The 26827-nt window shown below is 41.7% G+C and overlaps 1 protein-coding gene across 1 annotated transcript in view; it reads right to left on the reverse strand.

Moving 5' to 3' along the window:
* Positions 1-26827, reverse strand: part of SEMA3D (semaphorin 3D) — a 206216-nt gene that overhangs the window by 39140 nt on the left and 140249 nt on the right. The window contains exons 9-11 of the mRNA XM_083183086.1: positions 17753-17867; positions 14656-14725; positions 13173-13317 (exon numbers count right to left, since the gene is read on the reverse strand). Of these exons, the coding sequence (XP_083039212.1) occupies positions 13173-13317; positions 14656-14725; positions 17753-17867 (330 nt within the window). The remainder of the gene's footprint in view (positions 1-13172; positions 13318-14655; positions 14726-17752; positions 17868-26827) is intronic.

The raw sequence follows: 26827 nt of genomic DNA on the forward strand, positions 1-26827 counted from the left end.
AGCTTCAAAAAGTGATAAAGTGCAGAGTGATAAATGATCAGCCAATCAGGTCCTAACTTTCATTTTTCAAACACAGCCTTTTTGCATGAGAGTTAGGAGCTGATTTGCTGGTAGTTTATTTATCACTCTTCATTTACCCAGTTTTTGAAGCTTAGTACATACAGTAGTGTTGGTAATGCAAATGGAATCTTCAGGTGAGAGAATGGTACACAAAGCTCCCAACTCCCCGACAAATGTGAAATTAGTCTGAATCGACCCCTATTTTTGGTAATATGGTAATATTTTTGAAAGCTTCTGTGAATCTATAATCACTCCCATGGTGTTATAAATAAAGAAAGTGAACGGGAACATTACCCTTATGGCACTGTCAAATCCTATTACTGGTGACTACCAGTGCTGAAAATATGGGGACAATATTTCCTATTCTTATACTGGGGAAACAAGAAACTGAGGGCCTCATTGAGAGCTACTGTAGGAGTAAATGTAGCTAGAAGGTTTTCTTCCTGGTGAAACTACATTGTTCTGTCGGGGAAGAAAGAACCAAAGGGGAGAGCATCCTTAATCAACTGGCTGCATAGAATGATATTGGGCATTACTTGTGTGCTTTATGGAGCAGAAGATAATGGGGCAGATGTATGAACCAGCGTTAAGTGCAAAAATGCACTTAACGCTGGTTAACTGGGGAGGATTACGATTTCCCTAATGTATCACTAGCTCAACCTAACGTGCGCTAGTGACAGCCCGCTAGAGGCTGTCCTCTGCAATCCCCCCCCAGGGATTAACGGCCGGGGCGATGTATTAACAGCCTTGAAGGCGTTAATTCATCCCGGCCGCTTCGCCAGCTCAGGGCTAGCGTTGTCCTATCCCTCACTGTGGGGACAACGCTAGCCCTGCGTCTGGCTTGGGCTGCGCTGGAGATCTCGCGGTTTTAGCGAGATCTCGCGCATGCCCAGAAAGCCGCCCGGGGGGGGGAGGGGATGACTGCGAGTGCGCATGTGCGGGGCAGCGAGGCAGCCGATAAGGAGAGCCATTCACGCTGGGGATAACGGCTCTCCTTATCTGCTTAATACATCTGCCTATAACGTTTGCCCGCTTCTCCGCGTTATGCTGGAAAAGCGGGACTTGTTATTCACCAAACGTTATAGGCAGATTAATACATCTGCCCCATTGTAAGGTGTAAGGTTATGCCCTCTAGCTGGATCAACTCCTACTTATAAATGAGGTTAGGGATTCTCGAAAGCTGTTTACGCACTGGCAGATATATTGGCCATCCATTTGAATCATTTGATCAGCCATTGTGTACAAGCGATATATCTGTGAATGGTGTCATGTGTACTCAGCTTAACTGATTGAAAACATCTTTTAAAGCAATTTGATATGGTATTTGTAGTTTAATTACAGGAAATAAAAAATAAATGAAAAAAACCTGTTGTATTTCTTCCTACTGACGTTGAAAAAAGTTAAAATTCACCAACAATCACCTTAAACCACCCAGCTGTCCGCACCAGACAAGTGCCGCTAGCTTGTACTTACTAAGATATATTGCATCTACCTTTCAGGGGGAGTAAACCACACAAGTTTAGCATACTTTTCTCTGATGTGCATCTAAACATGAATGCATTAGGAAATGAGGCGTTTACAAAAAGAAAATTGTGAGCATGAAGTGAGAGTTAGTAATGAGCACTCTGCAATGAATCTTTACCTGCCAAACACAAGAAAAGTACTCAAGAAAGTAAACAACATTTTTCTCAGTAAAGTGTAATACGGTCATATCAGTGACACGTGCTAATAACGGGATGCCAGCATTCACAATACCGTCGCTGGAATCCCAATTAACGTCATGAGACCGGTGCCGGCATCCAGACTACCACCAGGAGACCATCAATGAGGATGCCAGTGACGGAATCCTGACTGCTGTTCGGATTTCAACTGTAGGTATGCCTGAGGCAGGTTTAGTTTGGGAAATAGCTGGGGGAGGTAGGATTAGGATGAGGCACTTACAAGGGGGTTAGGGTTAGACCGTGGGGTTAGGTTTGGGCTACAGAGTATGGGAGTTAGGGTTGGGCACAAGTGGGGAGAGTTAGGGTTAGGCTGCAGGGAGGGAGGGTTAGGTGAGTAAACGGAGGGTAAATATGGTTGCATCAGTATTCTGAATGCTGGCATCCCAACCACCAGTCATCCCTAGGTATCCCCAGATAACTAATAAGTAATTCATATTCTGGGCTTTAAGAACTTCAGAAAGCAATGCTGGTGTTGTGCATTATACTGTATATATAAATATTAAGAACTACAAAGTCATAGCTTTAAAAGTCAAGAGCTTTAGATGTACAGTATAGTATTATACTAATTTAGCTAATTAATTATGCTAATATACACAACTGAACGTTTCCTTCAAACAGGGCCGGCGCTACCCACTCAGCAGCTCCTGCAAAGCAGGGAGGCGCCATGCTGAAAAGGCGCTGTCTCCCTCTCTGCTCTGCTAAAGCTGCCTCAGCCCTCACTGTCACTGCCTCCTGCATGTCGCCCACAGTACCTGTCTGACAGCGGACGGGCGGCAGTATAAAGAGCTGCTCCCTGCACTTTGAGTGCACACAGCCTGCAAGCCGCCCGCAGCGCATGTCTGACAGCGGACAGCAGTATGGAGAGGCTGAGCAGCTCCCTGCACCGCGCACACACTGTCCTTCTCTTGTGACCTGCCCCCTCTTCCTCACGGACACTTGCGCTGAGGCATTTAGCGCTATCTGTAAATGCCTGGATGACATGTAATTTCCGGATCTGTCCCATACCCATTGCTCCCTGCGCCTGTCAGCTGTCAATCAAATGACGAACAGGCAGCAGTGCCGCCTCCCCTTCCTTCCCTCTTCTCAGTGTGCTGTGCCAGTGCCACTGCCAGTCCTCAACACTCCGCCCCCTCTATTTCCTCCCCTCTTCTTCCATCTCCTCCTTCTCTCCCCTCCTTTCCCCCTCAGTCACGAGAGGGGTGTACTAGGGTCCTCAGCGTCCTGCCTACGCAGATAGAAGAGGAGGGACTATACAAGAGTTAAACAGCAAAAGAACAGTAAGTCTTTTATTATACATGTTTATAACAAATTTAAGAATTGTAGATTTTTTTATATTCATTTAGACACTTTTTAAATAATGGGTTGGGTTATGTGCCTAAAGGTGGTCATACATGCATGCAATCACATCGCACACGCATTGCATGCATGCTGTGCGATGCGATCTAGCCCATAATGTATGTGATTCTACGCAGCGTGTATGGGCACCTTTAGGGCTGCCGGACGGGGTCCCGACAGTTGGGATTCCGACAGTCATTAACCCGACGGCCGGGTTCCCGACGGCCGACGGCTATTTTCCCTCGTGGGGGTCCACGACCCCCATAGAGGGAGAATAGAATAGGTGGCGTGCGTAGATCGCCACCGTGCCCGCAGCGTGGCGAGCGCAGCTTTGTTGCGCTGGCCACGCTGTCTGAGACCAGGCAGTTGGGATCCCGACGTTGGGATAATGACTGTCGGGTTCCCGACTGTCGGTGAATCATAACACACCCCACCTTTAGTGCCTGCAACATTTTGCGGACACAGCACTGAGATGGTTTATGCATACATGTACATTCACCCGAGTTCCTCCATAGGATCGCATGTTGCATACGCTCCCACAATCGGCTGCAGCTTGTTGCAATGGCAATGTGAAAGGGCGCAAAATTTATGGTTTGCAGGAGGGCGCCAGACACCCTAGCACCGGCCCTGCCTTCAAACATACAGTAACAACTATTCACAAAGAAATGTTCTGTTGTGCAATAATAATGTAATTAAGCCTTAGAAATAATTAGTCAAACTGCTGGAATGTATGATCTTTTTCGTAAGAACTGTTACTTTCTGATGTCTGCATAGTTACCAGCTGTATAAATATAACTTTGTTTACTAGAATTCTTTCTCAGTATGACCCATAAGACAATGTCCTGTGTAATCAGAGGTTACCATCTTCCTATTATCAAAATGTAGTAGTAATTAAGAAAACAATATTACCTCAGATTAAGAAAAATAATATTGTTTTTAGCCATAGGACAATCAGTATCCCAGAAAACACTATATATATATATATATATATATATATATATATATATATATATATATATATATATATATATATATATATATATATATATATATATATATATATATATATATATATATATGAACAAATTAAATCCCAATGTATTAATAGGATGTGCAGCCATGCAAAATATAAAAACATATGGTTTATATACACAGGCATATCTGATCCATCTCTCTTCCATTCTGTTGTCTGAAGGAGGGGGATGGATGCTGACAAAGGGGTTTATTTACTAACATGGGAGTTCTATTGAAGATTGGATTTTGCCCATAGCAACCAACCAGAATCAACTTCATTATTTAGCACCGTCTAGAACAGGCTTGTCCAACCTGCGGCCCTCCAGATGTGCTAAAACTACACATCCCAGCATGCCTTGCCACAATTTGGCTATTAGGGAATGCTAGAATGTTGGCAATGCATGCTGGGATGTGTAGTTTTAGCACATCTGGAGGGCCGCAGGTTGGACATGCCTGGTCTAGAAGATAATAGATAGAATCTGATTGGTTGCCCATATTATTATTATAATTTAATTTATAAGGCACCACACGTGTTTCGCAGCGCCGTACAAAGGAACAGTACAGGGAGACAAAACTTGGCATTACATTGAATTAATAAAAAAAATAGAGTACAGGTAAAGAGAGCCACAGTTCAATGCACATTACAGCTTAAATATTCTGTAAGTAGTGAGGACTCAATCAACATACAACTAGAGGCTTGTGGCCAATGATGGAGATGAGTATGCGGGCAAAGATGGTCACAGAGCGTTTGAGTATGGGAGAGCTGTGAGTGAAATGTGAAGAGAAAAGTGCATTGACAACAGGAGGGAAGAGGGCCCTGCTCTGAGGAGCTTACAATCTAGTAGCAACATCCCATCTTCAATAGAACTCCCATCTAAGATAATAAACCCCATAGAGATCATATATCTATAAGAGGACTGACAGCACACAATGCTTTTTGCCAGTCAGAATGATGGGACATGGACCTAATAATAATTCTCTACCCTCTTGTCCCAATCATGCATTTGCATTCATAGAGCAGTCAGATCTCTCTCACATGGTTTATACAGTATATTTCTCTATGGAATTAGTACATTGAATTAGTCACTTAGTCACTTAGCTTACATCCCTTCCCAACTGTAAAAGGACAATTCTGATTTGAGAGGACTGTCCTGCAGTCCAACAAATGGCACATTTGCCTTATTTGTAGAAGGTATTCACCTGCTTCATGCTGCAGAGACAGGTACAGTAGCTCAGGTGAGTGTGGCAATCAATGCTGTTTCTGTAGAGGGGAAGGCTCTCCTAGTACTTTAGGGCAGTGTGGTGTTATAAAGTCACCCCAATGTCACTTAATACCAATTAAAGAATTACAAATGTTGGTAGGTTTTTGCTGGTCTATGCTATAGGCAAAATTGTGACTACTAGTCATTTCAAATAGTGCTGTTTCTTTTGGTTTGCATTACATTAAAAGTGATTATCCATTCTCATCAAGACAGAGGATTTGCAGCAAAAACAATTGCTAAAAAGTAAAATATACATATAAAACTGTCTGCGACGTTTGGGCTTTGGATAACCTGCCGTTTTGTTTGTTTTTTTATGGTGCTGTGCCTAGGAGCGTATAAATCTTTTTGCAGCATTTAACAAATTGTCGTCACATGCAATAGTTAACTCCTTAAGGGCCAGATGTATCAAGCTACAAAAAGTGATAAAGTGGAGAGTGATAAACAGTTAGCTAATCAACTCCTACCTGGAATGTTACAGACTGGCTTTGAAGAATGACAGGTAGGAGCTGATTAGCTGGTTGTTTATAACTTTCCATTTTATCACATTTTGAAGCTTGATACATCTGGCCCTAAGTCTATATATTATAACAGTATACAAGATGGCGATGAGTTCATTTAATAGAAAAATAAAACATATTGCAAAAAATTGTGATATTTGTATTTGTATTCTATTTAATTCATAACACTGATATGGAATCACAGTGCTCTGTACTATGTAACTTAAAAAATTAACAACGTGACACCAAAACACAATTCAACTGTAATGAAGTAATTCGATAAAACAATAATTAAGAAAAAAGAACATTGGCCAATGGTACCAGCTTGAAAGACAGTATTTGTATTTTCTTTGTTAACACATTATAATTATCAGCACTATTGCTTTAGGAATGTTGTGCCCTGAAAACGTTCCTGTCAGTAACTCTGAAAATGGACTTGTGCCTCATCATCTGGTGCACATTCTTGTAAGTAGGAAACAATTAAGTGCAAGTTGAAACAAGCATCATACAGAAGAGACCAGGCTGAAGTCTAAGCGGGGTATTCTGATTGCTTTGGCCCCCCGATGTTTATCATCTGTGCATGCACAGATGCATTTCTGCACATGTGCAGATGCAGGGTGTGAGCGGGCCCGCCCGTCTAGCAGTGTAGGCGGGAGGTGGGGGGGGCGGCGGTGGGGGGAACAGCCCATTGGAACGCCCATCGTTTCATGGGCCTTCACATGGTAATCATGTAGTGATGCAGATGCAGGGGAGCAGGCAGCTTATGTCAGCGGATGTCAGCTGCCAGCCTGCTTCCCACACAGTCCGCTTAGGTATCTCTGATTTACAAGCAGTGGGAAAAATCATTTGATGGTCGCCGACTATCGAAGGATTTCTACCCTGCACCTAAGGCTGCGAATTGATGATTATGCAAATCATCCATTCGCAGCCATGCGGGGGATCGCGGCGTGCAGCATCCGGCAGTGCAGTTTAGTCCAATCACACACGTTGTGATTGGACAGCGTTGCGTGTGGACCAGAATAAGGTCCTGAATTTCCTTCTGACCTGCGGAAAACCTACTGGACAGACAGACAGATAGATAGATAGATAGATAGATAGATAAATTGAGTAGGAGACCTAATGTTCATGTGCTGCGGAACAAGAGTGTCTGAATGGGAACGGATGCAGGCAGGGTTGTGTAGATGTTTTTTTAAATAAAACGCAGTAGTAGGAGCACCCAATGCAAGTCAATTTCAGTGTTGATGCGTGCACAGTCACACCATAATGATGCAATCATTTATTAGACCATAATTGTATTAGTTAGATTATGAATTTTCTTTTCATCTCTACTATTATGCTGTTTGTAATGTTTAGCTTTTCCTCCTGGTATGTGGCTTGTACATTACTGTGGGCTTTTACTTTTTTCTATTCTGTTGTACACTTTTACAGTAGTTTAGTTTTGTATAATCCTTTTATGTTGTTATTTGTTCAATAATACAAGTGTGTTTGTTTTTATCAGAAGGTGATATGTGATACAGTAAATAACAGAAGTGTTTGTAGACTGCGGATGTGTGTTATGCTGGACCGGTCAGGAAGTACGAGTACAGCACTGACACTGGTGGGAAGGGACAGAGGTCATCCCAACTGGCATTACATGCCTAGGTGATAACATGACTTTTATATAAATATGGAAATTAGTAAAATGGGGTAGCTCTTAACATCCAGTGCTGGGACTTTATTATGTCATAAATGTAAGTATAACATTACTAAAGTATTAGAGCCAATATTAAAATTCCAGAATAAAATAAACAAAAATTATAATGGTATTATTTTTTTATAGTATTTTTTTTTTTTTTGCAGATGACACAAAGGTATGCAACAGGGTAGACACACCAGGAGGGGTAAAACAAATGATTGAGGATCTAGGCAGATTAGAGAAATGGTCAAGAGCATGGCAACTACAGTTTAATGCCAAAAAATGCAAAATCATGCACTTGGGTCTCAGAAATCCAAAGACTCAATATAGTATAAATGGCACTATAATGGAAACTACTGAGGAAGAGAGGGATCTAGGTGTCACTATTTCAGGGGACTTAAAAGCAGGTAGGCAATGTAACAAAGCAATGAAGAAGGCAAGTCAGATGCTTGGTTGCATAGGGAGAGGTATCAGCAGTAGAAAGAAAGAAGTAATAATGCCACTGTATAGGTCATTGGTACAACCTCACCTAGAGTATTGTGTTCAGTTCTGGAGGCCATATCTCCAGAAGGATATAAATACATTAGAGACTGTACAAAGAAGAGCAACTAAAATGGTGCATGGCCTACATCACAAAACGTACCAGGAAAGACTAAAAGATCTTAATATGTATACTTTAGAGCAGAGAAGGGAAAGGAGGGAAATGATAGAAACTTTCAAATATATCAAGGGTTTTAACAAGGTACAGGTGGGAGACATTCTTCACAGGAAGAGGAGCAGCAGAACACGAGGACATGCACTGAAACTAGAGGGAGGAAGATTCAGGGGAAATGTGAGGAAGAATTACTTCACAGAAAGAGTAGTAGATAAGTGGAATAGCCTCCCAACAGAGGTGATAGACGCAAATACAGTAGTACAATTTAAACATGCTTGGGATAGGCATATTGATATCCTTACAAAAAAATAAGGATCAAATATGGTTTGAGGAACCATGTTTTAAAAAAGGGGCAGACTAGATGGATCAAGTGGTACTTATCTGCCATCAAATTCTATGTTTCTATGTTTCTATTACATAGTAAATTTCTCAAATGTATGGTACAAAATCAGCAATATCTTTGTCTTTACAGCACTTTTCAAACAGAAAACATACTGGAAGTAGAGCCATGGTTCAGCAATAGGCTGTGCTGTCTGATGCATTGCAAACACTCTGATTAATGCCATATTGCACAGCTGCAGTCATAAACATCTTAAAACTGAAAGCAACGGGCATTTTACCATGAATTTAGAAAACCAGTGAAGTCTGGTATGAAGTAAGGCTAATGCACTTATTTGTCCTCCTTGCAAAAGTGAGCACTCATACACAGAAAGGGCCTAATTCTGCTTGGCTAAGTAAGCAGTGAAAATCGCTGCTTACTGAGCGCTGAAACACTGCCGCGCTGCCAAACGACCCCCCCCCCTCATTGTTTAATCCCCTTGGTACCATACGAGGGGATGTGTTTGCTAACACATCCCCTCGAATGCGTCCGCTAGGTAGCAGGAGAAATCTTTCGATGGTCGCCGACCATCGAATGATTTCTCCTGCCTTCGGAAATAAAAGTCAGTCTCAACTGACTTTTATTTCCTTTAGTGTCCTAAGAGGGGAGGGCGCTGACGTCCTGTGAAGTCAGCCACCTGCCTGCGCTCGCATGGGAACGCCCAGAGTTTTCATGGTGACACCAATAAAATGCTGGGCGTTCCCATGGACAACCCACCGTTTCCGCCCCTTCCTACCCGCAACAAACAGCTTGTGTGTAACTCACCAATGCTATTCGTTGCCGGGGTCTGTACATGCGCAAATGCGCAGACCCCCCCACCATCATAATGGGGCCACGTTCCGATCCAACATGAATCACCCCCCAATGTTAGTTGCTCAGATAAATGTATTGTCCTTCACAGGTGCATGTAAGATTCATGTAGATTGGAAAACAAACAGCAGATTCCCCCTGCACGCCATAATGGAAACCTACAATCATATATGATTGATACAGAGTACTAAGTAGAAAATATGAAAGAATTGGCGCTGGGGTGATAAACGATGTTCCAAACAAAAAAATGAATTTTATTTTACACACAATTTGAAATGTGAGAAAAAATAAAAACAAAATATTTTACAATACAATGAGGCTTGGAGCTGGTTACACAGACGGCCAGTGTATTCAAAACGAGGCTTGGTGTATAAAGTAAAATGGCCGCGAGAGATTGTCATTATGTGTTAATACAAAACGAGGCTTGTAACGCAGCTAAAAGATGGCCGCGAGAGGTTATAAATATGCCCATTTGAAATCGAGGCGTGGAGCGCAAACCCGGAAGTGCGGCTGTGATAACCCCGCGAACGGGACTGCTATAAATAGCGCTATACATACTAATGTCAGCACAACTGAGGAAGCCGCTGACCCTGAGGCGGAGAAACGCGTTTTGTTGCTGACTACTGACCTTTGATTACCAGGTTTATTCACCGCAGATATCGCTGCCATTATCATCCGGAGCAGCAGGTTACATTTACTGGTGTTGCAGAGCTACTACTATCTCTCCATATCGAACAGGAGAGCCCCTCTAATTACACAAGAGGAGATCTGTGTACCCACAATATGGACACTTATTGAGCCGGACACACCATCTCAGAGAAATTTTCTCCAACAACTATGCAGGACTGGTAACTATAAAAAGCCTTGCTTAAAAGCTACTGCCTTGAATGACATTCTAAAATATATCCAGCCTCACATTAGTTGAAATATGCTTCAAAAAGCCTCTATATGTTAAATGTTGTTAGTCCTGTTTGTTTTGTCCTGCAATTGCAAAAGTTTATGAAGTGCACTTAAATGTATTGAAATTATTGCTTTTTATTTATTTTAAATAAATTTTTTACATTTATAAAAAAGTGTTGATTATTGTAGTGCACACCACTGCGCTCCCTGATAGTGCATGTCAGTGTAAACTGCATGTTCTTGTTTTCTTTTTTTACAATACTAATAGGAAATTCAAGCACTTCTTTGAAAGCTGTAGCACACAATAAGGATTTAAAAACAATCCCAATGTATGGGAGACCTCACCCTATAATTGTCCTTTGAGGAAGTTCCAGGACAGATGCACTGAAAGAAAGGACACTTTACTGCACAAGCACTTTTCTGGGTAACAAAACTCTGCGGTGACGCCGGGCATGACAGCTTGGCTTCCACACCTTGCCATTTGGCATAAGTCCACCGCTTCACCATTATAGGGTGAGGTCTCCCATACATTGGGAGTGTTTTTATATCCTTATTGTGTACCGAAGCTTTCAAAAAAGTGCTTGAATGTCCTATTAGTATTGTAAAATATTTTGTTTTTGTTTTTTTGTCTCACATTTCAAATTGTGTGTAAAATAAAAAAATAAAAATTTTTGTTTGGAACATCGTTTATCACCCAGCGCCAATTCATTCATATTTTCTACTTTGGTCTATACATGATAAGGAGTTGGTGTTTATTCTCCTTTTTACATATGAAAAGGCTGCAAGGGGTGATATTTGAAGTGCGCAACATCTAAAATAACCCACTTGGTTTGCAGAGTACTAGGTGACATATTGAGATGATCTGGGGTATTTTAGCTCGCTAGAGTAGTTAATAATCCTTGCCTTCATGATTTAGTTTTATACATTTTAAACTGTATACTTTATAAATGCTCTGTATATTTATATGTTATTATATGTTATATGTTAATTAACACAATGATAGAAATCCAAATCTTTTTCACTAGATAACACTATCCATAACTAATTCATAAACCTTCCCTATGCAGCAAACCTATAAACAAAACTCTGGATCATACTGTACTTATTCTTTTAAATTCTTTCTGTGATTACCTGGCATACATTACTAAATAAAAAAAAAATTAGATTTGGATTGTATCCCGTAAAAAGTAACTTTTAAGTCTGGAAGAAATGTAAAAATTCAGTTCAAGGAATAATATAGACGTTTCTGTGTTTCAGTTGCCAAATTCAACTTTCCATAAGTCAATCACTAAAGTATAGACTAAGTCCAAAAGAGCTGCATATTAATAAGCAGAGAAAAGTAATACCAAGTGACAATAATCCTTGTTTTGCTTTATTTTCGCATAATTATATAAATTAATGCTTGGATCCTTTATATTACCATATGCAGAAGAGATGTTGATTTCTTAGAAATAAAAGTGGCATATAATATATAATGCTACAGAGTGAAAGCACAAAGTACAGTACTCTCTTGACTTGAGCCAATTGGACGTAAAAGGACCCAAAGCTGCCATGAAGTAGTCTGTGCCACTGTAGGTAAGCTTAACTCATTATTCAGAAAGGTGCAGTAACCTCAAAAACTAACAAAAATTGTAAACGTGGTTTTATGACATGAGCATAATTGGTGGTATAATGCAAGTCAATGCTATTATAAATAGTGGTGGTTTTTACCTATGGGCTGCAGGGCGGCAGCCCCCAGGCAAAATCCGCCACTGTAGTGAAGCCAGATGCAGTCTGTGAGACTGCACTGGCTTCACTGTGACTGACAGTGACTTCCTATTGGAAGTCCGACCTGCCAGTCACCAAGGCAGTCCCATAGTCCAATTGGGAGGTGTTCCCTCCCGCCGGAACACCTTTCTGCGGGCTGCCATGCAAATTCGCTGATTGCGCATGTGCAGTACCTATATCGATACTGTGCACCACTGGTCCCGGTGCCTGTCATTTGTATTGTGCAGGCGCCGGGACCATGATTCCTTCTATGGGCTGTTGCTGAGCAACCCATAGAAGCTGGCCACATGCGCAGTACAGAGGTTAGTACTGTGCCAGTCCCGGCACCTGTTATCAGAGCAGAGGTGACGGAACTCTGCAGTGACTGGCGGCGGTGATGACGGTGGTGGGGGGCGGTTGCCTGCATTGTGGTACCCCGACAGCCCCCCTCCCCAGAAAAGGTACGGGCCGCCATTGATTATAAAGCTCAGATAATATTAATATTATTGGGGTGAACCCAGTGTTGTGGAACTGCAGATCCCCGCATGCCCTGCCACAGTTTTAGCATACCTTAATAGCTGGAGGCCACATGTTGTGCACCTCTGATATGTATACTGTTGATCTAACAAATAATTGATTACTCAACAAGAGAAATGAATGTATACTGTACACCTGATGAACATATGGTATTACTGTAACAAATGTGGGGTCTGTAAAAACATATGTTGATGTTACTAGTTATTGTCATCAACAAACAATAACCATGGACATCTTCACTAAAAGAAAACCTGCTTTTATGATAAAAAATGAATGGCCCACATACATCTGCAATATATACGGCCACTGCCCCAATCTCCTGACTGCCAGGTTTGACCGTCAGGAATATTAAACATGTTGTTTAATATTTAGAATTTGGTATTTTTAACATGGGTAATTTCCCCGATACCCTGGCAGAACTGGTCAGTTTAACAGCATTTCTAGCAGGGTTTGTAAATCTGTGAAGATGTAATAGATTTCCAAGCTAATGCACTGGGGAACATAATTCATTACTTTGCAATTGTTATATAGTGCTCAAATGATCTAGTACAAAAGATTGCATGTATAGAAGAGATGCATACCGTCCCAGGGCGAGGATAGGGAATCCTTCCATCATATTGCACCCATTTATGATCTGGACTTTCTTTATGAGCATAGGGGCCATTGAATACTCCCCTTATATCCGCCATGCTATAGACACACACAGCAGATGCTTTAAATATAGAGCTAAGGGAAATAGAAAATAAACACCAGATGTTAATATTCATTGATAACAAAACACTGTATCATACAACATTGTAACCACTGCTTTGACTTAGCAATGTATCTGCAGTTAATATTGTTGTTCAAGCATAAGATGGAAAATATTAATGGTCACTGTTTCTAATTAGCCAAAGAATATTTTTTCCTATAAAATAAATGGATATTCCAGTTAATCGTGATACCAGAACAAAATTATTTTTCTGGACAATGTTGTGAATTCTGTCATGCATCACACTAAAATAACACAAGGGAATAATGAGATCACTCAGTTGAATGACTACTAGAAGCCTGAGATGAAGACATATGGAAGAGAAATCCCCTGCCATTATGGCATCCCACCTTAATTGGGTTAATGACTCCCTAATACACGTTGCCTTAGAAAGGTTTGTTGTGACATCATTCCAAAGCTCATGTCTTAAACATTACGTAGCCTTAATGGTCCATATGCTAAAACTATAATGGTTCTTATTATTTAGAGATCAGTTGAAAAAATAAGAAGCAATTATTAGCATTAACTACAGACTATTTTGGTAATCTGGATGCCATTTATTCTTGGGATTTTGGGTGTCGTAACTGAATTGTAGGCAATCTCAATAATTGAGTAACCTATAGAGCACTTGGCATCTAAATAAGGGGCTGGCTTTATTTAAGGAAAATGACAGTGGAGTTTATTATTTTATTCTTGGGACAATAGATCAGAGTAAAAGAATTAACATTTCTAGATTTTTTAACTGAGTTTTTATTTATAGATTTATACAGCTACGTTATTTTAAACTATATATATATAAACGGTGCTTTGTCTATAGTTAAGGACATTAAAATCATCAAATTTAAACAATATAGTAAGTAACGCAACTTGACAAACTGTCGTACATAGTCAGTGTCAGAGATCAAGTTGTCCTACCTGACCTAGTTCTGGCTTCCTTTTACTTCTTCCAGAACAAGGCCATTCTAAAATCAACACACTCGGAATGTTCAACAAGCCCTTCTGAGTGGAACACAGAGATAGGGGAAATAAATCTACTGTGTCAAATAACTAATTCTTTTTAATCAAATGGTTAATTATATACGCCACAGATCAGGGAGATACTGTGCAGATACAAGTGCTGAACAAGTAGACGATAATAGACCCTTTTAATTTAGAAGATTTATATTTACTTTAGTCATTCTTTTCCCTTGGTGACATTATATTTATTCATAATGAAATCATAATAAACTTTGTAAGTGATTCTGTCTGATTAAACTCACGTATGGAAGTTTTACCCAGCGTAAAAGCTAATAGATGTTCAACAGAAGCAATACCTTGTTGTAGTGAAAATTCCATACACAACTGGGTTTCTCTCATCCTTCGTTGGAAGCAAAAATACATCCTCTGTAATGTATAAAAGTGGTATTTGCTTAATTAATAATAGCAATAACAATGATATAATAACCAAACATTTATTACCTATTAAACAAATGATATATATTCTTGAATCAAATCTCCCAATTGTCCCAATTTTTTTTCAGTATAGTTGCACTTTTTGGGGATAGTCCCACTATCCCACCCATGGCAAGCATTGTCTGGTGGTGGGGGGGCAAGACCCATGAAACTCACCATGTCTATTCACAGGGAAGAAGGACGGGGGCATGACAGCAGCTTATAGGGGGCAAGGCTCGTGTTCGCGGAACTATCAGATCACGCCCCTTAGAAGGAGGTCATGCCCCTCCCATTAGAGGCCACACGCCCTTTCTGAAATACAAAAATGTATGGCTTGCACAGGTCCCTATTTCCAGGACCCAGACGTTCATGGTCCAATAGTTCATATTTATTTATTTTAATAATTAATGAAAAATAATAGCCAGCAAGTGCATTTGAACAAATTCTTTACACTTCTTATTGAATAGCAAAAAGTCTTGAGCTTTCAACCCACAGAAGCAATTTGTGGCTATTACTATACTATATAATGTATAACTATAAGTATTTTGTAGCAGCCCTGGGGGACATTAATCCTGCATAACCTGATCCAGAGATGCAGTAAGTAACTAGTTTTGCCACTACTTATAGTGAAGCGGGTCAGCCAAACTTCACTGGCAATGCCAGTCAGCCTGGAGCTTGCAATCAGCGCAAATCGATTAATGGGTTAATTCATGAAAAATTGTATTGTTAATTACATTTCTAGTGCAGCCATGCTTTTTTGGTTTTCACATTTTTTTCATTGCATGATGTCTGAGGGCAGGACTTGGAAGTCAGTGATATTCCACTTTGTTGTTGGGTTTTCTGGTAACCGTCGAGGTTTGATCACATCACATATGGGCTTATGTTGGCCGGACCGGAAGCCACGTTTCAGTGCACGTGGTGTTTCTAGCCTTTATAAGGTATGCACTTGTGCATGTATGTTATCTTGATGATGAAGTAAACTAACTTAGAAAACCTTTGATCCAGATACCTGCCTTCCTTCCCTTTATTTCTAAATGCCGCCGTGACGCTGTATACATTGGACACCCATTGGGGTAATCCTGGAAGGCACCGGAGCTGGTATACAATTTTATTGAGAGTGCTGCTCTTACACATTGGCAGCAGCTGGGAGACTCGGATTGCTGTGGTCCTGAGGGGTCTGTAATACCCAGAAAATGATCCACAGCTGACGGTTACCAGAGGAGCAGTTTGCCCAGGTATTTTATATAAAATCATGTGGTAACCAGCCCACACTGTTGAATAATCTGGTACGAGCAAATGCTTTTATCATTCGTTGGATTTATTTGCATTCTCCAAAAAAATTTAAGTTTTATCTCTACCATGAAGTGCCCCCTTTTCTCTTTTTTGACTAGACATTTATATCTGCTGCTGGCTGGCACTCAGAGACAAAGGATGGGATGTATTAAAATACATTGCCGCGCCACCGCAGCGATGCTATCGCATATGAACTAACATATGCGATTAGCATCGCAATGCGGTGATGGAGGCCCCCCGCGATACCTGTGATGTGGTGTGTGGAGGTATCCATCACCTCCATGGGCTCTAATCACTCCCCCCACAGCCAGAAGCCAAGCAGGTTCCCCCTGCAGCCGGAAGGACCTCCGGCTACGTTGAGAGGGGGAGGAGGAGTTTACCTTCCGGGTCCAGGCTTCCCTGGTAAGCCAGGGGGAGGGGGGGGTCAGCATCTGCGGTGGGTTGCAAGGGGTGGCGATAATAAGCCCTACAGGCTTCTATAGGGTATCCCCACCCAAAGGTGACAATACCCTGTCTGGCGAAACCACGGTGGCCGAGTCTTAATACATTTGAAAATGCGATTAAACCCCCCAAAACAGGTGTTTTCCTGCATTCTTACTTTAGTACATCTTACCCATAATCCAATAAAAACACTACAACAGTGTCAAGTAGTCTGTCTTGATAAAGGGCATAACAGCCCTAATCCAATTAAAGTCAGTTTTGTTTTTTTTTCGAGAGAAAAAAATGTCTAGTTTCTATTATAAGTATCTGGATCCCATGTGTTAGCAATGTCCTGAGGGCTGCTTATTGGGAATTATTCTTCCCCTGTCTTAGGCACCCACAGTGTAATCCCTGATAAGTGCCAGGTATCGAGGCTAACCATATGGCTCTGGGGAATCAATTAGCTGCAGTGATTTACTGCAGCTGATTGAATGCACTCCCTAAATTTGTGTACATAATATTAAACAAATGCTACAAATTGGACATTTTACAATAGTAATTTTTCCAAATAAGAAGTCTATGATCCTTAGTTCCAACATGGGACACTCGTGCCCAGCGCCCAAAAACAGCAATGCCTCAGCAATGGGTTAATAGATTTGTAATAATGATGCTATAATGAGCCAGGCCTCCCATTTTTATCATGGGGGGCATGTCCGGCCCTCTGTGAGTTATTGCTCATGCCCCAAGTCTCTCTGTCCCTGCGTCTATTCACCACTGGCAGCAAGTGGCAGGCAGACCTCCTACAATTGCAGCGTGGATGCGGGCAACCAATTATATTGATAAGTCGGGCATGCTGGATCAACTAGCATTATCCTCCGATTCTTATATTTTGATAGTGTCACGTGGGCAGTATCGAGCAGTGTGTGCCCTGCAGTGGCCGACCGATAGACATTTCTTCTGTTCTTTCACAGGGGAAGGAATGGGGAAATGTCTCCTCTATGGGGGCAGTGCACCAATGTCACTGCCAATACAATATGTGACAGATCTTAGCGTATGCCTGTGATAGCTGCAGTGACCGAAAAAATGCCAGTCATTTTGATACATTTTATCTGCCTGTGTAAGCCCAGCATTAGGTTTATTTATACAGTTCCTGAAGCTTCTTTCTAAGCAACATATGTTATAATTACAGTTAAAATAAACATGATGGAATTCAATATGTTTCATGTATATCTGAAAAAGTAATGACAATAATTACAATTTACTTACGCAGTTCATCAAAATATGTGTCACCTCCATCAGGACCAGGAATAGAACACACTAAGCGTGCTTTCAGAAACGTAGTCCATTTATTTATTAAACTGCGCTGGCCTCCAATATCATTCTATAAGAAAATACATAGTTAGAACATTTAGTAATTTAATATAAACATATTTTCTGCCAAACAAATGAATACTATCACCATGGCATGTATCTCACTGATAACCACATGCTTTTTTTGTATCCAAACTACTTGGAGCAAATACAGTTACATTATAATTATATAATGTTAAAACAATAAATATAAATCGTACACATAACCACACTACAATGATAAGAATCATTTTTGAAATGCAGTATTTGGCCTCATTGTGGACTCAAACACAGGGGTAGGAAAAGTTATTCTACAATAATTGAAATGTCTGCAACTTTGTGAATGTGAAATACACGCATAGCATACCATTAGGAAACTTTCTTTCAGTTGTGGGTGGAGCTTAAGAGGAGGAATGTTAAGATCACAATGAGCAATGTATTTTACCTTCACAATTTAAGTGGTTATTACTGCATATGACAGTGGTTCCCAAACTTTTTTGAATTACGGCACCCTAGAGCATCAAAATGTTTTCAAGGCACCCCTAGGTCAAATGTTTCTTATTGACTAATTCAGGAAAAAAATATAAAAGTAAGTGTATTGTGTTTGTATGTCACAGTTATCTGGTGAGGGGCAGGATTTGCTTCTGTTTGTCCACATATATTATTATTGGCAGCCACAAGCACTGGTTTTGCCTGTTACATTGCACATAACTAACATGAATTGATCCTGGTCCACCAACCCAAGGCACCCCTATAAGTGTCCTGAGGCAACCCAGGGTGCCTAGGCACACAGTTTGGGAACCACTGGCATATGATCTACTTTGTGGTAAAGTAGGATCTTTATATTTATGGACTTTACATTTCTGATTCTTTTCTTATTTTTATTTTTTTTTACCTATTACTGGATAGAGCAGTTTTTTTTTTACTTGTTAATATACTTGCAGCACGTATGATCTCCTGGTCTGATCAGATACGGAACTAATCGAATGTCAGACACATGGTATCGCATAGTGTATGGGGGCCGTTAATCTGCCACATCTTACATGACCATACAATCCTTAAATATTTTATGTCCCTCCCTCACACCACGCACCCTATATGTATATGTAATTCACTTTTTCCACCCATAATTCACTCCCCCCCCCATGCTTTAGTATGCTTCTGCGGAGAAGGCTGTGGCAGCCGTTATGCATGTATGGTTCCGGGGCGGCACATGTCATCACAGCACGGCCACACTAGAGAGAAATAGACTGTGCACCGCAGCGCTGTGCAGGAAGGAAGTGTGTGGGCGGGCCGTGGATTCAGAGTGAACGTTTATGGGGGACGGCGCCGCAGCCAAATCCCGCTCCAGTCAGTGCTACTGAAGCTCAGTCAGCGGTGTTATAAAGCTGGGCGGGGGGTGTATGTGTGTATAATGGGGGGCGGGGCCAGAATAATTCCAAGGCAGTCTGTCCATCACCCTGTGTGTATAACGCTGAACGGGGGGCTGTAACTCCGCCCAGCGTTATACACACAGGTGATTGACAGATCTGGCTAAATATATACACAGTTGCAAGGGCTGCGGCACTCCACGGTCTAGAAAAATAAGCACAGGGACACTGCGAGTGGCCGACGTTTCGGAACTTTAATCCGTCTTCTTTTGCCTAGAAGACGGATTAAAGTTCCGAAACGTCGGCCACTCGCAGTGTCCCTGTGCTCATTTTTCTAGACCGTGGAGTGCCGCAGCCCTTGCAACTGTATCTACCCCCTTTTCTGCTTGTTGCACCCCGGCACATTATTTACCAGTTTCTCCGGAGTGCCCTCACCGGCCTGCTATATATATATATATATATATATATATATATATATATATATATATAGATAGATAGATAGATAGATAGATAGATAGATAGATAGATAGATAGATAGATAGAGAGAGAGAGAGATGATAAGCAAAGCAACTATTGAATTTTACTGTATACTGGAAGCCATGTGTATTTATGCTGCGAAATTATGTTTTTATAGTTAAAAATACCTTTCCATCATGTAACTGTATTTCTTTGTGTTAATAGTTAAAGAGACACATTTCGTAAGGTGTTGTTTTTCCTTCACACTGGGGCACTGCAGGCATCAGTACAGGTCACTTGTGAGTTGTGGTTCAGTGTTATGTAATATATATATATATATATATATATATATATATATATCTGCAGAAAAGGTACAGAGGGAAGCGCTTCTTAGTGCAACAACGTTTTTTATTTTAAAAGGCAGACTGCCAATTGATAAAAGATTCAATAAAATACATCCAAGATACACCCAAGTGGGCCCACTGACGAAGTCCATGACGACGAAACGCGTTTGGGCGTGCCTCACCTGACGCAAGAACCTACACCCAGCACTGACACTGATCGGGAGAGGGAGACCTGGTAAAAATCATCCATCCGGTGTATCTTGACCAGCGCGGTTCCCCAGCTGTGTACTCCGACGGTGACGTGTTTTTGGTTGTTATACATATCATGTGGTACTCAAGCCCACACTGATGAATAGGGGGGTACGAGCATATGTATTTTATTGAATCTTTTATCAATTGGCAGTCTGCCTTTTAAAATAAAAAACGTTGTTGCACTAAGAAGCGCTTCCCTCTGTACCTTTTCTGCAGATTGTTTTAATCCCTTTGGATCCAGGGATTCCCCATGAGCTGGAAGCTGCGGTTCTAAATGAGAATCTAGTGCCCCTTTACAGACCCGGAGAAAGGACTGTGAACTGTGATTAGACCCTAACACTCAGGTGTAGTGGTTTTTTAGAAAGACTTTGAAACCTGAAAAAAACAGCGCACCTCCCTTCTCCAATTATATATATATATATATATATATATATATATATATATATATATATATATATATATATATATATATACACACACACACACACACACACACACACACATACTGTCTATGGTATTGGCATTTCAGATTTCATAAAAATCTGTGTGCAGATATTGATACTATTCTTAAGACAATGCATGTCGGCGTACAGCAATATATGGAAGTAATACATTCTACACAGGATACAGGTATTATGTCCCAAACTGCAGCCTAACAAGATACTTTAATGAGTTCACATTAGAGGTGGATTTAGACCTCATGTGGTCCTAGGCAAGATACCAGTTTGGGGCCCTAGGCAAGATGTTGGTTTGCCCCCCCCCCTCCCCCCTCAAACAATCCATAGCACTTTATGTTTGCCGCTGATTGCAGGCGACATCGATAGAGTACCCTGGCACGTGTAGAGTCTACCTATTAATGCTCAGCTGCGTGAACAGTGGCATTGTATACAAATCTGGATCAGGTTCTAGGTCTTTTGGAAATAGGCTTAATATCTGTGTCACATTTAAAGTAAACTGACTGCCCACATATAGTTGATAAAGCCATCAAAGAACATCGAAGGTACTTTCAGAGTGTGGGCTAGTCCACTTGAAGTCATAACATCATGCAGTAGTTCCGCATGGCCCCTCTGGGAATGTTTTGGATGGCCAGGATATCTTTGTGGGGCCTCTTGTGACCTGCTGGACCCTAGGCAGGCTTCTAGGTTGCATTGTGGATTATCTGCCACTGGTTCACATACAGGTGCATATTTATTAAGCTCGGTGAAATGATAAACTGTCTGGTTTTTATCACCGGCCAATCAGCTCCTACCTGTCCTTTTTCAAACCAATCCTGTAACTTCGCAGGTAGGAGCTGATTGGCTGGCGATAAAAAACAGACAGTTTATCACTTTACCGAGCTTAATAAATCTACCCCTTGCTGGCAACACATATGTGATCCTGCTGCACAACCTAAGAGATAACATCACTTTTCAATTTGCCAGCACAATGGGTGGCCATCCTGGACAGATCTTTTAGCACAAAGGGGGAGATTCTCTAAGAATCTCCACCCCCCTTCGCCTCTCTTCGCAATTATAATTATCACATATGTTCTAACATATGCGATAATTATAGCAAAGTACAGCTCTTGCGTTAAGAGCTGTCCTTTGCGGTGAGAGTCGCCGGGTCCCAGCAGGTCCCGGCGGCTCCCCCCTCCCTCCCACACCCGGCGCTGCTGCTGCGCCGGACTCTCCTCCTCCCTGCACCCAGAAGAGGATCAGTGCAGGGAGGAGGTCACAGGTCCGGGCAGCACAGCTCTGTGCTGCGCGGACACAGATGAGGGGGGCGATGCGGGGCGGCGGGGGTCCGTGCGGGGCGGCGGGGGTCGGCGCAGGGCGGTGGAGGGATAACAGGGTTTTTACCACATTTCTAGCTTAGAGAATCTCACCCTGAGTCAGCAATAATGCTACAGTACATGTGTACAGTGGGATGCATTCAACATCCTGTAAAGTACAGTATGTGCCTATGCACATCCTTGCTGGCGGGTCGCCAGAACGTACGCGCTGGCGACCCGCCAGCAGCCTCGCCAGCGAGGAGACTGAGACGCGCGTGCGTCTCACGCGCACGCGCGTCTCAGTCTCCGTCGCTAGCGTGGCGGAAACCCTGTCCGTCTCCGCCTCAGGGAGACGGACGGGGTTAGGGGGGGTTAGGGGGGATGCGGGCAGGCGGCGGGGACCCCGGGTTACCGCCGGCAAGCCGGCGGGGACCCGGGGAAACGTTTGGAAGCGCCGTCGGAAGGGGGCGCACGCGCCTCTCGTGCGCGCGCGTCCCCTTCTCACGATCGCCATGGCGCTGGCGGGGGATGGCGGCTGGCGGGGGATGGCGGCTGGCGACGCCAGCGCCATCCCCTGCCAAGATGGGAACAGACCCATCTGTATATGCCTTAAAATACAATTTTAGTTATATGTTTAAATCGGTATACTGTACAGTTTGGTTAAACGTTCCCTTTAATATTTACCATTACCCATAACTGTTGTAATCTTTTAACTCCAGACATGTCTTTGGCATGCATTAATAATTATTTGTCCTTGGGTATCAGTTCTGGGAGGAATATAGTTTAGCCAACACAAAGATTACAGTACTATATTGTTTGGGTTTCACAAGCAATTCCTTATCACTTTAATCATGTTATATTTTATCAAGTAGTACTCACATAAGAGAACCTGAAATACTGTACATTCTGAAATGATTGCTGCAATAATTAAGATTAACAGCATATAAGCATGTGTCTGGCACTTCTTTTTTGAAGTTATCATTTATTTCATACCAAGTACAGTATCTCTTATACAGCACATGCTTAATGATATGACGAGGTCTTGCACAAACCTACACATTTCAAAACAGATAAGTACAGCAGAGAATTCTTCAATATGGTTTTACAGATAAAGTGCTACATACAGCAATGGCTGAGTGATAAGGGATATAGGAAAGCCTGGGGGCATTGTATCTGAAGAAAAAAAACAGTGTGTAATGATCCAGAGCCTCATACATAAAGAAAGGTAAGGTACTTAGCAACAAAGCACCTATGTTTACCAAACCCTTACTTCAGGGTTACATTATAAACACATATTAAGGTGAAATAAACTTATTTTCATTTTCATATACCTATTTAAAATGGTAATTTGGACTTGTTCTGCAATATATGCTGTGATTAGCAGGTGTGTATGATGAGATTTTAAATACTTAAGGCCCCAAATATGATGTGGGATCAATTTCACCCTATTCCGGTGGATCGGGCCGTGAAATCGGTGGAAATCGCATGTGCATGATATCCAATTCAATTCCGATGCGCAGTCCAGTGCGCATCGGATTGGATCCGGAGATCATAAGTGCTGCACATAAGATAAATCTTATGTGCAGCCATCAGCAGCACATCATGGGTGCTTTTTAGCACCCACAATGTATCACATGCGATGAAGCGGGATTCCAAGAGGGAGTCGGGTAGAGGAACGCTCGGCACCAGGCAGGGGGGTGCAGAGAGCCATGTGGGAGGAGCCAGGTGGTGGGGGAATTTTAAAAAGACCATACAAATGAATAGGCAGCCACTGATTGGCTGAGAGAGATCTCTCAGCCAATCAGTGGCTGCCCATTCATTTGTATGGGTTTTCTTATTCTCCCTCCACCCAGCTCCTGGATCTCTCCGCCTGGCTCCCGGCTCCTTCTGCATCCCCCCCGCCTGGCTCCCTTCACCTGCAGCTCCCCTGATTTTACATGTGATAAATTGCATTGCGATTTATCACATGTAAACAATGGCACATCAACTGCATCCTGGGGAGCTGCTAGGGAAATCAAGTCTGACTTGTTGGATTTGTTAATGTATGGGGCAAAAACACTTTACAGTATAATTATTGAAACATTTTCTGGTAGTTGTTTATTAGAAAATGTGTATATTGAAGGTAAAAGACATGTGGGTATGCTACTTCAGCATCTTGGATAGATGATTAATTACTATAGGAAGCTATACAGTATGTCATAATGACAATTTCTCAAATGCCTGATAGACAGTTAAAGCTGCTTGTTTCATTATTGGTACAGTATATCAAGCAATAAAGAAACTGTCAGTGTGTCACAAGGAAATGCAAGGGCTGAGAGATGTGTTAGTAAGAAAAAAAAGAAAAAGAAAAGAAACAGTGCTTGGAGCAGTAAGATATCAAGGTGCCCAAGCATCGCATCTAGTACAAAAAGCATGGGATGTGATACAGCAGTGTGCTTTTTTTGTACTAGATACGATGCGATGTACCACAAAAAGTATGGGCTGCACATACTTTTTGTGATGTGCGCAGGAGCACGCATCGCATCTCACCTGAAAAATCCACCATGTATGGGCATCTTTAGTTATGGTCTCCCCTGATGGCAGTTCAGTGCTTACTTGCAACATGCAGGAAAAGTATGTACCAACAGATAGGGACTCTTATCTCTCCACTAGCACAAAATAATCGCACCTAACCCTCGGTGCTATAGGTGAGCAGAGAAGCCATCCCCTGGTTGGTTGCCTATATAAGCCACTGACAGGCAGGGTTGACATCAGAAATTGTGGGCCCAAGACTGACAAAATAGACAGGGTGCCCCTTCACTTTATCCAACACCTGCAATTCCTGGGCATTGATTAGCAGTGCAGTCTGCGTATTTGTTAATGATGTTTTGTTGGGATGCAGTTACCATCCCGGCGGTCGGGATCCCGGCGTTCAGAATCCCGACGCCGGAATCCCGACCGCCGAAATGCCGACACTTTCTTTCTCCGTGGGTGTCCACGACACCCCTGGAGGGAGAATAAATTAGTGTGCCGAGCGTAGCGAGGCACCGGGCCCGCTGCGTGGCGAGCGCAGCGAGCCCGCAAGGGGGGGGGGGCGATCCACATCCCCCCCTTGTCGGCAATTCGGCTGTCGGGATTCCGGCGTTGGGATTCTAAACGCCGGGATCCCGATCGCCGGGATTCAATACTAAATCCGTTTTGTTTAATAGTTTTTAAATAGAACTTTCTATGACCCAGATTGACTAATTATTAGGTTTAGATACAGTATAGTTATTTCACAAAATGTCAAGATAATTAATATACTATCATCTCAAAATGATTCAGTATAAAATACATAATCATTTCGAGAGAGAGAGAGAGAGAGAGAGAGAGAGAGAGAGAGAGAGAGAGAGAGAGAGAGAGAGAGAGAGAGAGAGAGAGAGAGAGAGAGAGAGAGAGAGAGAGAGAATACTATAGACAAAAACCTACATTTATTCCACACAGACAAGTCAATATTTATTTTTATTGAATAAAACTAATGAGGTTTGAATGTGGTGTAGGCAATTCTTAGCACCAGACAGATACAGAGTAACTTGATATTACATTTTTGAACGTGATCTGGCTAACCGAAAATATGTAATATAACATAGAAATAATAAGCATACCATTATCTTGAGTATTAGAAAAAAAAGTCAAATGCTAAAGACAACATGCTCAGTGATAAATGTTGGACCTAAAAGTCAAGTCTTGCACAAAATGCTAGACGTGTGGTAAATAACTGCTGCAGAGAGCACAAATATTTGAAACAATGGATATATTTGGCAGAACTCATATTTTGACTCCTTAGCCAGTGGCACTATAGTACTGTATGCATTTATTCAAACAAAAATAAACTGTCGAGTCAGGTATGTGCCAAAAGATTTTATAATCAAGTGCTCTTTAGGGGAATAAACCACTAAATATACAATTCACATATTGGTGTCTGTTACTGGTTTGATTTTAAATGCACCCACTTTATACAAATAGAATTAATGTTGGAGTACGATGAATACCTTAAAGCAAGTTTGTTATTTGAAATGTTCAAGCCTGTGCCAAAAATCTGTTTTAACGGAAGAAAAGTGTACCAACGGTGAGAGTTAAATAGGGTATACCGTGGTGTCTTGGAGAGGCACAGTATGCATCTGAAGGTATTCTGAAAGCTCCTCAGGCAAGTACTCAGTTTTACACTTACAATAATTGGAAAGGTTAAATCATAGCTGTAGGAAAAAAATGCACTTTTGAGACATATCATTGTAAAAATGTTGGACAAAACTATAATCATTGTGTCAAGTACTCATGGGAATTAATTGCAAACAGAACCATACCATGACTGTATTGGGCCGTGGGCAATATATAATTTCAGGGCTCTTAAGTTTTCATTTCCTGATGGAATGCTCAGTTTTAAATCTCTCTTCCCATTGCTTGCAGGCCTAAGTAAATTTCATTGGAAGTCAGTTACATAGTACTTTCGTTATTTACGCTAAACACCTTTAGAAAATCCACCCACAATTTACAATAGGTAGACCTCTTCTCTTGCAAAAACTGTATTTGTGCAAAGAGGCGGAAAAATCTCCAAGCGCTCTGTGTCTAAATGCCAAACACCTTGTGTCATACTGGAGAAAAAGAGCTATAGAAATATAATTAATATTATTATTAATGTACAACCTCTTACCATTATAATAAGGTATTTATATAGCAACATATTATGCAGTGCTGTACAGAAAATATGCTTCCATTCACATCAGTTCCTGCTCGATTTGCAATCTGGTATTCAATCTGGGATTCTGACTGTCGGAACGTCCCAACAGTTGGAATCCTGGGC

This window comes from Crinia signifera, chromosome 4, assembly GCF_055691185.1.
Source record: "Crinia signifera chromosome 4, ASM5569118v1, whole genome shotgun sequence".
In the NCBI taxonomy this organism is placed as follows: Eukaryota; Metazoa; Chordata; class Amphibia; order Anura; family Myobatrachidae; genus Crinia; species Crinia signifera.